Source organism: Xyrauchen texanus, chromosome 14, assembly GCF_025860055.1.
Source record: "Xyrauchen texanus isolate HMW12.3.18 chromosome 14, RBS_HiC_50CHRs, whole genome shotgun sequence".
NCBI classification, from domain to species: domain Eukaryota; kingdom Metazoa; phylum Chordata; class Actinopteri; order Cypriniformes; family Catostomidae; genus Xyrauchen; species Xyrauchen texanus.
This window is the reverse complement of record NC_068289.1, coordinates 5,458,655-5,472,851: the sequence shown is the minus strand read 5'-3', so window position 1 is coordinate 5,472,851 and position 14,197 is coordinate 5,458,655. Positions and strand designations below refer to the sequence as shown.

General features: G+C 38.1%; 1 protein-coding gene across 1 annotated transcript in view; it reads right to left on the bottom strand.

The window, feature by feature from the left end:
• The window catches only part of lmo7a (LIM domain 7a), a 66,738-nt gene that overhangs the window by 24,181 nt on the left and 28,360 nt on the right, over positions 1–14,197 (bottom strand). The window contains 7 exon segments of the mRNA XM_052141737.1: positions 490–639; positions 1,153–1,437; positions 1,674–1,973; positions 3,155–3,395; positions 4,562–4,757; positions 5,833–5,946; positions 6,326–6,356. Of these exon segments, the coding sequence (XP_051997697.1) occupies positions 490–639; positions 1,153–1,437; positions 1,674–1,973; positions 3,155–3,395; positions 4,562–4,757; positions 5,833–5,946; positions 6,326–6,356 (1,317 nt within the window).

The window sequence follows — 14,197 nt, the reverse complement described above, 5'->3', positions numbered from 1 at the left end:
TAACTAGTATCAAGGTCATTTTTAATGGATGGATGACATTCCAACGATTTGTTATGCGTTTGTGCTATCTTCCTTTAAAATAAATGCAAAATGCTTTGATGTATTGTTATCTAATGCAATGGTTTTTAATGGGACTTGACTGTCCAAATACTAGAAGTAATAGCAGCATCATGTAAACATAATTTGCTCTGGATTTTGGAAAAGCTGCAGTGTGAGCACTTAACGTGACCACAAAATAATAAAGTATTTTAATACTTGGCTGAATTGTGTAAAAATGTATAATATACTGACAGTATGGGCCTTCTCATGTTTTCCATTTGAATACAAATGTACTTGAGTGATGAGATACATTTTTTTCAATATGATTATTTGGAACAAAAAAACACTACATGTTAGTAAGCATTAGTTGATACTTTTATTAGAACATGAGGAGAAGCTGATCTGGGGTATTGAGTCCAGTCCTACTGCATATGGGGCTGTGATAAGGACCTGGCAGTGAAAGTGAGGCTGGAGTGGGTGGGGCCTTCAGGTGCATGAGTGTGAGGGGGTTCAGACTGAGTGCGAGAGAAAGAGGGTACAGAGAGCCAGGGGCTGACGTCACCGTCTGAGTCTTCTGAGGATGAACCTGACTTCTTGTGGCTGGAAAATGTGAGGTAAAAGAGCACAGACAGATACAGGGAAGAAATGTTAGCAACCATCACCAGAACGAAGAGTGAGAGAGAAAGAGAGAGGTAAGCCTTAGCATTAAAATTAAAATGTTTATTTTTTTATTTTTTGTATAGTGAATTAGAAACTAATATCTGAGCAGCTGATGGACTGTTTTATCATGCATGTCTCAAGAAAAAAGGTTTCCTTGATTTAAATGTATACAGGGTTCCCACACTTTTTGACCAACGAATTGCCATGACATTTCCAGTCATCTGAGATTTGATATTTGATAGATGTGCTAATGAATTATTCTGACCAATTTGCAAACCGACACGATTAGTTGAAAAGAACGGATTCAAAAAAGATGTATAATAATTATTGAAATTTCCAAGACTTTTCCCTGATTTCTTAGGTTTTCAATGTCCATGTGAACCCTGTGTACATAAAACACAGCTTGTTTTTATGTTCAAAATATGATTTTTTTTGCCTCAGTACCAGACAGACCTGAAACCCTGGATCTTCCTATACCAAGGGCGGTGCTGGGATCCCAGTTTGATCTTCTTTACATGTGCATCCTCCTCAGGTGTCCAGAATTTGGGCAGAAATGTATCATAAGGCACCGTGGCAGAGGGTTGAGGTATCAGGCCTACTTTACGGGCATAAAGGTCATCTTGAACAGGGTCAGCATTGCCAAACTCATCATCCTCTTCGTCTGAGTCATCGTCAATGCAGACACCAGTGGACACAGGCCTCTTATAAATCCTCTGAATAGGCTGTGACTGACTGCTGCTGCTCAAAAGACAGCCATTTTTGTTACATAATACCAAGGAACAATGCACATCAAACCATCACGCAAACCAATTGAAAATCAAACAGAAAAGTCCACGGTATAATGTGAAAATGAAGCAAAACAATGACACCACAGCAACTGAAAATCCAAACCAATTAGAGTTGGCTGAATAAGACCTGACGTTAGCACTGACAACATGCCAAATAGAAGCGTGTCAATGATGCCATTTCCTGACCTGTGGTGGGTCATTGTCTGCAAGGGCATGTTCGTGACAGCCACCTGTGACCAGGTGCTCCGTGGGAGAGCAGCTGCCTCCATCGGGTTCATGGGTAAGGCAAAGTTGGTTGGTGGGAAAGGAGAGGAGCTGTGAAATCTACGGCTAGCAAGGTCATCTAGAACCACATCGGGGTCTGGACGATCTGCATCTGAATCGCTGCTCTCGTACTCATAAGCCAGAGACAGGTGGGCAGCTGGTATAGAAGTCTGGGATTTCATCTCGGTATTAGAGGAGAGGTCTGAACTTGTCATCTTATGACTGCAATGGACCACCAGTGGTAGTCACAAAAGCACAACGGCAAAACAGTGGGAAAAAACAAGCACTGGCATTCAAACATTGTTAACTTTTTTTAGATACCACAACATGCCAACAAATGAAAACCTCATCATATGCATGTTTTGGATGCTGGTTCCCAACATGGGGTGTTGGTATGCTGGTGTCCCTATAAGGAATCTTAACTAGCTTAACCAGCAAGCATCCCTTGATCAACTAGCTTCATTAGAAAGGCCACACTGGTCTACCAGCACTTTGTGCTGATGAACAGTTCAGCTATGATGGTCCACCAGCTAGACCGACACTAACCAGCTTGGACCAGCATGGAAATTCATGCTGGTCTTCACTAGAACATTTTGTAGTGTAAGTTTACAGTAAATTCCTGGCTATTAGTTGCATTACTTTCACAGTATATTTTACAATAGTATTTCTACAAATTATTACAATTGAAAGACAACTGTAAATTGTGACTATAGCAAACAGGACCAATAAATTACTGTAATTTAGCAGTGCTGTGTTGTAGAATCCCAATGATCATCCAACATGTTTGTTAATTGTCACCATTGTTGAGATTTGTATGCTGAGTGTTGATATCTTGCATGCCTGATTGAACTCTTGATAAAAAGTTAATGAGCGATAAACCAACCATATTATAGCCTAGCTTTCCAAACATCGCTTCTTCATTGTAAATTTAAAATGATACTATTTCTTTACTTTCAAATGCATCAAATGGTGTAGTTTAAAATGTCATGGGCCAACAAAGTCAACCACTAAATTGACTATTGCATCCATACATTAAAGTAATTTGTGTTCTTAAACACAATTTCACCAACTGGGAGAAATGTAATTATAAATAAGTTCCCATCGAGAAATGTAGAGAAAATAGAGAAAGACAAACATACAGAAGGTTAAGTTTCTCTTACACTGTAAAACATGGGTAAGAACAAATTCATGTGCGTAAGCACCTGGAAATGTTTTGTGAGAACTTTTCCCTTGCATATAAGTACACAAAATCCACACAATTATTAGTGAATGAGACTCATTGTACATGTTTGATCAGGTGGTCATCTTGGACACTAGAGTAGATGAATCACCCAATGAGATCCTTAGAACAATAAAAACCCTAGAATCTCTAAACTGCATTTCAATACACAGACTTGCATTACCTAGTAAAAGTGCCATCCTCATCTGTGTACAGAGGACTTCCCCAGCTTCGTCTGTTGTCGTCATTTCGGTCTGCACGTTTCTTGCGCAAAGGTGCTGGGACATAGCCTGTCTGCTTATCTTTGGAGGGCAGGAACTGGTTGAACGTAGCGGTAGCCTTGGGAGTTAAGACCAACGAGCGGCGGTATTCTTTATTCTCCGACATCATGAAGCTCAGCTCTGCTTCAGGGTCACTTCCACAACCTGGTGAAACACAACACAGATAGCCAGGAGTGAGTTTATATACTGACAGCGTTCACTTTTATCCATACAATGTAAGTGAATGGTGACTGAGGCTGTCATTCCCAAACATTCTCCCTATCATGAGGGTGAGTTTCCATTTTAGAGTGACTATCCCTTTAAGACATTATTTAGTTAGTTTATTAAGCCGTGTTCCTAGTGGGGATCGTTGGTTGTTCCCATAATGTAGGCACATGCATGCACGCACGCACACTTCTCTGTAGTAAACATGACAGTGGGAATGGAGAGTGACTCATTGGCAAGTCAGTGGTGAATACAAAACGATTTCTCACTGGGGTGAACAAGGAGAGACCAGAAGAAGGCTAATTACATTAGCACCATCCTCACAAGCTAAAATTGAGCCCCAGTGACCATGACTGACTTGAAAAATGCTAATGTCAATAAAACAGAACCATGTGGAAGTGTATGAACTGAGGGAATTTTGCACTTTCCATCAAAACAGTATCTGCTGACCATCACAAAGACGGCAAAACATAGCTTATGACAAGTTGAGGGTTATCAGAAGCCTTATTTATTTTGCTTTTAGAGATGTAAACAGTATTAGTCAAGTACCACTAGGGGGCACCCAACATTTTTTTTGAGCAGCAACAGTTCATTGATACACTACACTTCAGCTGAAGCAAGAACACATGCATTCTTATTTTCTGTGTTCAGGTTTTTAAACTTGGTACTTGTCAGATACCACTGACATAATTCAAAGTAAAGTGTTATATAAAAATAAATAAGTGTTTGTCTCCACATCATCTCCAACTACTCGAAGTCAAGTCAGAACATACAAAAGAGGCTTAAAGGGATAGATCACCCATAAATAAATATTCAGTTGTCATTTCCTCACCCTCATGACACTCCAAACCCGTATCACTGTCTTTTTTTCATGGAACACTAGAGATGAAACTCTAGAGGGATAAATGCTGCTCTTTTTTCTTTTTTACATACAATGAATGTGAACGGTGGCTGAGTCTGTCAGTCCCTAACATTCTTCTTAACATCTCTTTTTGTATTCCAATGTCATATGACATGAGGTTAAAGTAATTGAGGAAGTAAATGATGGGCGAAATATCCCTTTAAGATATTTAATTGAAGAGTTTTACTCAAGCTAAGAGCCTTACCCTCGCTGCTGCCTTTGAGCGTAGCGTCTGAGGATGTGCTTTGAGTTATGGAGTCTAGTGAGTCGAGACTGTCTAGGGAGTCTTCTCTCCTGTGTCTGGCCTGTAATGGGAAGAGCTCTTCTTTCTCCAAGTACCAGCTATCTCGACAAGAGCTGTTTCGCACACTTCCCTGCAGTGATGTGCAGTTCTCTAGTGTCTGTCGAGCACAAGGGGGTTAGTGTGAGGGAAACAGGCCACACACACACACACACACACACACACACACACACACACACACACACACACACACACACAGGTGTAGCTATCCATATGAGGAGACTCTATAGACAATGATTTTTATACTGTAACAACTATACATTCTATCCCCTAAACCTAATCCTCAGAAAAAACTTTCTGCATTTTTAAATAAAAAACAAAACAAAACATAATTTAGTAAGTTAAGCCACTTGAATTAGGGGGACACTAGAAATGTCGTCATAAACCACATTTGTAGCACAATACCCTTGTAATTACCAGTTTGTAACCTAAAAAATTTCCTAGTAAGCCACCCAAACCTGCCCCCACCACACAAATAAGACACACACACACACACACACACACACACACACACACACACACACACACACACACACACACACGTGTGAAGAAACGATATGATAATCTGCTGTCTTTACTATTGAGTCATGCCAGTGAAGCCAAACAAGTACACAGAAATCTTTTCACTCATGTGTTGTAATGGGTGTGTACATAACATAAGGGTGGGCACTGTTGATTCTGACTACAATAATTGAGATGCGCAAAAACCTATGCAGTTAGTTTACCCAAAAATGAATATTCTGTCATCATTTCCTCACCCCAATGTTGTTCCAAAACTACATGACTGGCAGATGTTAAGCAGAATGACAGTCACCATTCACTTTCATAGCATCTTTTTTTCCATACAATGAAAGTGATTGGCGACTACAAAGGCTAACAAGCAGTCAAATGGGTTGGGAACAACATGAGGGTGAGTTTTCAGAATGTTCATTTTTGGATGAACTAGACATATAAAATGGAAGTTTTACTCAACAAATGTAACTATAAAGTTTAAATAATAATATAATAGAAGGGATAGACATGAACAGGTCACAGAGTATAAACTAAGATTTACAACAGCTCTTCAGCAGCAAAGCAAAGTCTACAAAACACACCATGAAGTAATTCAATATACCACCTAAGAGTAAAGTGAAAGACTAAAGCACAATACTGTACAAAGTCTTCACACATCCTACCTTATATAGTGCTGTGCCAAGCAATCCTTCAAAAGATTTTAGTTTTAGGTAAGGTCCATTATAAAACGGATCAGCGTGTGCCTTTCTGCCCAACCAATATATGGTGATCAAAACCTTTGACAAAAATCAACATAATTGCATTAGAACAGTCAGGGCTGTGCCGAGGAATTCTGGGTCCCCTGACTTTATCTTACTCTGGGCCCATTTTAAGCCATTACATATTGTATTCAGTGTTTTTACATTTTTGTTTTTTTAGATGAAGCCTTTAGAAATGTGATCATATTTGCTACATTGAGATGATACTGCCAAAGAACTGCTTTATGAGATAAACAAACAACCACAAGCCACAATATGGGAGAGGTAAAATGGCATTTTATTTGACACCACAGGAACGAAGCAAGACTCCTCCTTTTAAATAAGCAAACTAGGTAATAGAAATGATTTCACACAAACAATTCACATATTTAGTTACATTACATACTTACATACTTACATTATTTAGTCTCCTGGTTCTCTCCTGGTGCCTGTAGGGGAGAAGAGGTGCGTGTTAATCACTCGCTGCCTGGGAAAAGTACAATAAAAGAATAGTGGGCATGTTTTGGATCTCTGTGTTCACCAGTGAAAGAGCTAGAAAGTGAGAGCACAATTCCATCAGCCTGGCTTCCAGCAGCTCTGTACAAAAGCTCTGCATACACATGTTCACTCAAACACTGACAAACATGCACCCATACTCCAATCCACACACCCAGAAAAAAGCACTCTGTCCAGTGAGAGAGTCTGTCCTGCTTTGCAAGTCTGCAACATCAGCTTGACAGGAAGGCTGACTTAGTAAAACAGACACAAGGCCAAAAGGAGACGATCTGTTCTGATTAACAGGTTTGGCTATTATAGCTATACACCTATTACTAACAGGTGCATAAAATAAAGCATAATAGAGCCATGCAATCTCATTAGATTTTTTTTTTGTGTGTGTTGCAGCATGACAATACAATTTGCACAAAGCGAGTTTCATAAAGGAATGATTTACTGAGATTGCTTTGGAAAAACTTGACAGGCCACCTCAAATCCCAGACTTGAATCCCATTGGACATCTTTCAGGTGAATTTAACTGTCAACTGCAATACAGGCCCTTACTGATTCTCATGTGTCTAAAAAAACATCTAGCTGAATGTGTAAGCCCTTAAAGCAGCAAAGTCAGGACCAATGGTTTTTAAAATGAAATGTGCATCAAGAACAGACAGTATGAGTGTGGTGTTTTGGGTGTCCACAAGCTTTTGGCCATAAAGTAATAGTGCTATTGTATTTAACTGTGCATAAACAAAATATCTATTTCAGGAATGCACAGTCAAACAACACACACACAAAAAAAATCTAAGACACAGTACAAAAGCCTGTTGTGCTGCTACGTGATCTAGTGCTCCACTTGTTTTTTATAAGAATGGTCACTTAAGGTTAGGACCACATAGAATCACCATAAAATATAATATTCCCTCTCTGATGTTTACATCCAAACTAAAGTACACCTAAACCTGAACATAAATTACATTTCCAGTTAAAAATAGTGGGTGCATGTACCTGGAATTAGTGTTTTCAAGAACTCTTTCTTTTTGCTCTTTTATCTTGCTGAAAATGAATTTTCATGCTGGTCCAATCTGGGATATGCTGGTGGACCAACCATGTTCTTTACAGGCAAAAACAAATCGTGTCAACCCAGCATGGTCTTTTTGATGAAGATAGTTGACAGAGGAAGGCATGTCGGTAAAGTTAACTAAGTAGCCGGGTAGGGACATCAGCATACCAGCATCCCTTGCTGAGGACCAGCTATTAAAAGACAGCATATGCTTGTTTATTCAAAAGCTATGTTAACAAATGACATAATTTTATGCTTTATAATGGGCGACAGATACGCCGATCAGCCACAACATTAAAATCACCTGCCTAATATTCACAAACTGGTTAAAAGGTTTGAGTTTACAATGTCCATTTCTCAGTTCGGACTCCGAAGTGATTCATGTACTTTGTTACTGTGAAACTGGAATAAAAACCTCAACATCTTCATCTTAAGATCGACGCCTGGTCCTGTGTGGTTTTTGTTTTTCTTTCAACAGCCATGATGCCAGATTTATGATAGAAATCACAGAGTTTAACAGGCGAAATCATTCAGAGATTTTAGAGCGTGATTATGCTGTTTAGTCAGTGACCTGTGCTTTTCTAAGCAGGTGAACATGTATAGCATGTGCAACTTGCTGAATTAAATAAAGGCGTTCACCACTCCTGATAACACTTTATTGCTCCAATAAAAGTGGTGACAGGGAAAAAAAAATCTGTATCTGCCATTGGAACAAAGTCCACATTTACAAAGCCTCTGGAATTTCAGGAACATTCTTTAGGGACACCAGCATACCAGCATCCCTTGCTGAGGACCAGCTACCAAAACACAGCATATTGTAATTATTTCAAAAGCTATGTTATCAAATTACAGTTGAAGTCACACATTTACATACACTTAAGTTGAAGTCATTAAAACTCACTTTTAAACCACTCCACATGTTTAATATTAACAAACTATATGATGTCAAGTCTTTAGACAATTAGTGTCAAAAACTAACCATCCCAACTAGTGTTGTCAAAAATACCGGTACCAAGTCGGTACTGAAACCAAAAAATGTATACGACACCAGAATTTCTGAAGGTACCAGAGTACTGAGTCTACACGGTACCCATGCAGAGTTGGGAACTTTTGAACGCTCACAACAAGCAAAAGATGGCGACAAGCCAGGTTTGGAAATTCTTTGTATTTGAGGCTGATGAATAGGGAAACATCATAGATCGGCAAAAACTTATTTGTAAATGGTGCTTTCGCAATTTTCTGACGAAAGGAGGAAACACATCAAACTTAATAAAGCACCTGAAAGACAGACACACAGATTAATTCAAGCAACCAAAGCAGGTTAGTTTAAAAGCATATTATCATTTGCATTAGGGCTGAAATGATTAGTCGACATTATCGACAACATCGAAAATAAAAAAATGACGATTTATTGTTCATTGTCGAATAGTCGTTTGATCTCATTTAATGTATCATGAAATCACATTAAACTGTAATGATCCAATAGAGCAGCACGTTCACGCCTGACGGATGAGAGGAATTACACAAATCACAGTCCAGATGCGCTCTAAACTTTCACAGCTTCATTTTATGTAGATCCCAAAGTATTAGGGAATTATAATAAAAAAAAAAAAAAAAAAAGTAAATTCAGAAGCAGTCTCGTTTCGGAATAAGAGGAGCCGGAGCTCTTTAAAAGGAAACATCCCGGCGTCACAAATGCAGTTATATTTAATGTGTTATTGTTCAAATAATACAGAAGCAGCTCATGTTAATAATTTTAAACTCAGAAACTGCCATTTCTCTGTGTGGAAAGCGCCTCTTCAATGAGCTGCGCGAATGTCCCGATATAAGGGGGAGAGACTGAAACTGCACCCGGCTGAGAGAGACTGCCTCGGGGACGCTCATCCCTCGAGTGCGGATGTTTAATGCAGCTAGATTAGAACGTGATTGGTCGCTACTTATTTAATCATAATATATGTCACTGTGCATTTCTTATCGTGAAGAAAAATGGCAATATGCAGCTTTATTAATACGAGAGCACTTTGCACATTAGTTTGGAAATGTTTTTTTATTCATTCTATTGTATGCTTGTTTATTTCAGTTTTTTTTGTACTTAGTAAAAACTTGAAAGTAAAAGTTGCAAAAGTTGAAGCAAATCTTATATAAGTGTTCAAAAATACTTTAAGCATACATGGTACAGTTTTGTTATAATTCAAAAATAATATATTTAAATTAAAGTGTTGCTCAATGGCATATTTCTGTTCTTAGTTCTGCTGCTAAAGTTTTGTTAACTTTGTTAATAAAAGAGTGTTGTTCAGTAACCTGTTTTTGCTTTGGTACCGAAAATGGTAGCGAGTACCGTGAAATTTCAATGGTATTGGTACCGACTACTGAAATTTTGGTAACGTGACAACACTACTACCAAATACTAAGAAAGTGTATGTAAACTTCTGACCCAATGGGAATGTGATTAAATAAATAAAATAAATAAATTATTCTCTACTATTATTCTGACATTTCACATTCTTAAAATAATAGTGATCATCACTGACCCAAGACGGAGAAAGTTTTCTACGATTAAATGTCAGAAATTGTGAATTTAAATGTATTTGGCTAAGGTGTATGTAAACTTCTGACTTCAACTGTACATCATTTTATGCTTTATAATGTGCCACAGATACACCCATCAGCCAAACATTAAAATCACCTGCCTAATATTGTGTATGTAGGTCCCCCTCGTGCCGCCAACACACATCTCAGAATCGCATTCTGAGATACTATTCTTCTCACCACAATTGTACAGAGCGGTTATCTGAGTTAACGTAGACTTTGTCAGTTCGAACCAGTCTGGCCATTCTCTGTTAACCTCTCTCATCAACAAGGCGTTTCAGTCCACAGAACCACAGAAATTCTGTTGTGCATGAAAATCCCAGGAGATCAGCAGTTACAGAAACGAGGGGGACCTACACAATATTAGGCAGGTGGTTTTAATGTTGTGGCTGATCGGCGTGTGTTAAAGTGTTAAGCAAGGACAGTAAAAATTATATTTGCCCTCATCTACATATGCCCCATTTCCCTGGAGTTATAGATAATACAATATAAGCACATGCCTGGGGCATTTTAGTATCTGGAACGCATGGAGCGTGTCATGACATTGGGTGTACTGGGAGCACCTGCACTGCGTACATTCCATCCTGACACCAGTCTTTGAGGCCTCTAGTGAACTCTCTCTAGGTGACATTCCCACAGTTCTAACTATACTGTTTTAGAACAAATACAAATTCATTTTAGTTGTGACAAGTGTAAGGAAATGCAGTCTGCCACTATATGAATTCCACTCAACCCAATTTGTGTAGATGACGGCTTATTATCATAGAGTTGAGCATACATCTACACATTTGTCACAACACTTGGATTATCACATTCTCAGAGACATCAAACAATTATAGCATGGGCCATTGAGAACCATCCCAGACAAATGGGCACCAAAACTTTTGTCAAATCTAATTTACATTAGGAGCACATCTTCATTTGCATTGTGGGTGGCAAACTATTTCAAACACTGGTTAAAAGGTTTGGAGTTTACACTGTCCATTGCTCAGTTCTGACACCGACAAATCCGAAGTGCTTCATGTACTTTGTTACTGTGAAACTGGATTAAAGATTTCATCTCAAGATCGACATCTGGTCCTGTGTGCGTTTTATTTTTCTTTCAACAGCCAAGATGCAAGATTTATGATAGAAGTTACCGAGTTTAACAGGCGAAATCATTCAGAGATGTTAGAGTGTGATTATGCTGTTCAGTCAGTGACCTGTGCTTTTCCAAGCAGGTTAACATGTATAGCATGTGCAACTAGCTGAAGTTGAGCTAGTTGCACCGCTTCTGATAGCAACAACTTATTGCTCCAATAAAAGTGGTGAGAGGGAAAAAAACCTTCTATGTCTGCCATTGGAACAAAGTCCACATTTACGAAGCCTCTAGAAAAAAGAATTTCAGGAACATTCTGACTCAAATGCTGGTTACCAAATAATAATTTATGAGCCCTGCAAAAGCTAAAAGACTCTGTTGCGGTTAGAAAATGTGGATTAAAGAACTATTTTATTTGTGAAACCTCAAAGGTGTATTTTGGGATTATGTAATCAGCTGTTCACTCACATGAATTTGAGACATTTACATGGTCAACAAATTATTTTTGAAAGTATGAATGTAGATCATATTATCATAAAAATAATCTAACAAAAAGCATTGATTATAATTTTCTAAATAATATTCTTACTGAAAGGTTTTAGTTGAATTAAAAGCAAAACAAAATCACAACGCAACACAACAAAACATGGACACCATTAATGTATATCACATGGTTGTCTTTTTAATTGGTGACTCCTAATAATACCACAAGATCATCTGAAAGAAAAGCTCCAAAATCAGCTAAATCAACATTTCTAATCTAATCTGATAAAACTGGGTTATGTTGAAAAAGTGCATTAGTGTTAAACATTCTCCATCCTTTAATGAGAGAATAGTGACTGAAACATTCCGATTTTAACAGCTTATTTTTCTACTCATAACATTTCAATAGGGTCTCTGTTCAGCCAACAGACTTTAAACGACTTCTACTGTGTCTAAACAAGCACAAGACTGTGCCAAATTGCTTATAACAACCAATCTGTTCCCAGGCGAGTTTGTTTGTGCTTTTAACCGTTTGAGAGAATGTGATGTTTTACACCGTTACATTGTCACAAAAGATAACATCAGCCAGCTGCATTCTTTAATATTAATATACAATGAACTCAGAAACCAAGCTACATACCAAAAAGCTCCATTCTTCTGACGGTTTTAGGCCCTAAAGATAGTCTTTTGAGCACATCAATGTCAAACAGTGCTCTACCAGTTCGTGGGAAAATTACACAAATGTAAGATGTCTCTCTCTTTAGAAACAAAGCAATTTCTGTATCTGTGATTATCATGTTGGTTCATTTACAAGTAGTGAGGGACAATCCAAACCACAGAGGCCCATGCAGATCTTGTGATTGTCTATAATAGAGATCAAGAATAGCACCCACACACAATTTAAAATACTTACAAATGGACAAAGTCCAACCCTCAGTTACGCAATGCCCACTGCATATTTTGGGTTTTCATCCATCCGAAATACAGTATGTAAAATATTCAAGAACACAAAAGGACGACAAAGGCTTGCCAAACCTTGTTGGGCAATGCAATAAATGACACACTGACAATGGATAGGCAGGTTCAAGAAACATCAACACCACTCATTTATAAAAACCTTATGCTAGTGGGTGTGTGTGCATAGCTGGGATATTAAGACCTTACAGCCCTGTTCAGTAACATTCAGCTGGCAAAGAATGTTCCTTTGGTTTTATGAAACAATGCTACTATAATGAGTCATGTAAGATTGCATTAATCATTCTCAAAGTTAAAAGTATTAACGGCTCTGTGATGCAACAAATACATATTTCAAAGTTGGCATCAGCTGTGATGGATTTAATGCCTCCTAAAAAGCTTGTTACATTCTGATCTAACTCTTAAGCTACAATGTACAAGTAAACCTGGCAAGGATAACATTTTCAGTGCCTTTCAAATGGAGCCCTTGTGTGCCAGCTTATGGCGTGGATTGGTACCATGGAAGAGTCTTTATTGGCAGGCTGAACATCACAATCATGTCATTCACAATTGAACGATTTACAATGAACGAGTGCCCAGTGCTAGAGACTCACTGATGCCACCCAGTGCCACACACCATTAAGCAAACACCACATTCATTCTCTTCCCGGCCACAACTTAACACTATAGTCTTAAAGTAGATCTGTTATAAGCATACATCAATGCACCAGTGGTGCTCTTTTACTTATTTGACTTATTTTAGTCGTTCATGATTAGTGGATAAAGATTTTTAAAAATCAAACAAATTCAGACTGAATTTCCAGTGAATTATTCAAGACCAATTTGTAAACCAGTTTACATTTTGTGAACGCAAACTACTCAACAGAAGAATTCACTCAGAAATCTGAAAATGACTAGGGTTTGCGAGCAAGTTTTACCCTACACAAGCAGTATCTGAACGTTGAAATAATTTAGAACCGCGCATATGCAGAAAAATGTATAATCACTATAAATGCCAAAGGATATCTCTTTAAAGATTTTCTTTATCGATTAATTCTCCTTATCGGAAAAACACAAATGTGAACTTTTCTGATATTTCTAGATTTTCCATGACTGTGGGAACCCTAAATAATACAATATTAAGAACACTGAGTTCCCAGTATTTTACCACTTACTGTAAATACATTGTACCAGCTAGAAACATCCATCAGGCATGTATGTAACAAAACGACTGCTCTAAATGTGGATTATTGGTTAATCAGTTTGGCACTGGAGCATGAGCAGTTAATAAGAACATTATTGTCACTGCACTACTCTGACTTACTGTATAACTCTTCTATAAACATCTGAAGAGATATAGAATGAAATGACCGCATGTTCGTGACCACTGCATTTCTTTGGTGATCCATTTGCCCTTATGAACAAACAAAGCCTCTGTTATTTGGAGCAATATAACAGCTCCTGATGGGAAGTCAGGTAACTGATGAACGTTCATAGACTTCAGAGTATAAAATCTAAGGGTACGGTTTTATCAAGACTCTAGATCAGTTGAAATGCATAACTCTGTATAGTGGGAATGAAGAGATAACATTCTTTATCGTTATTATGTAATCGGTAGTAACATGGCAATA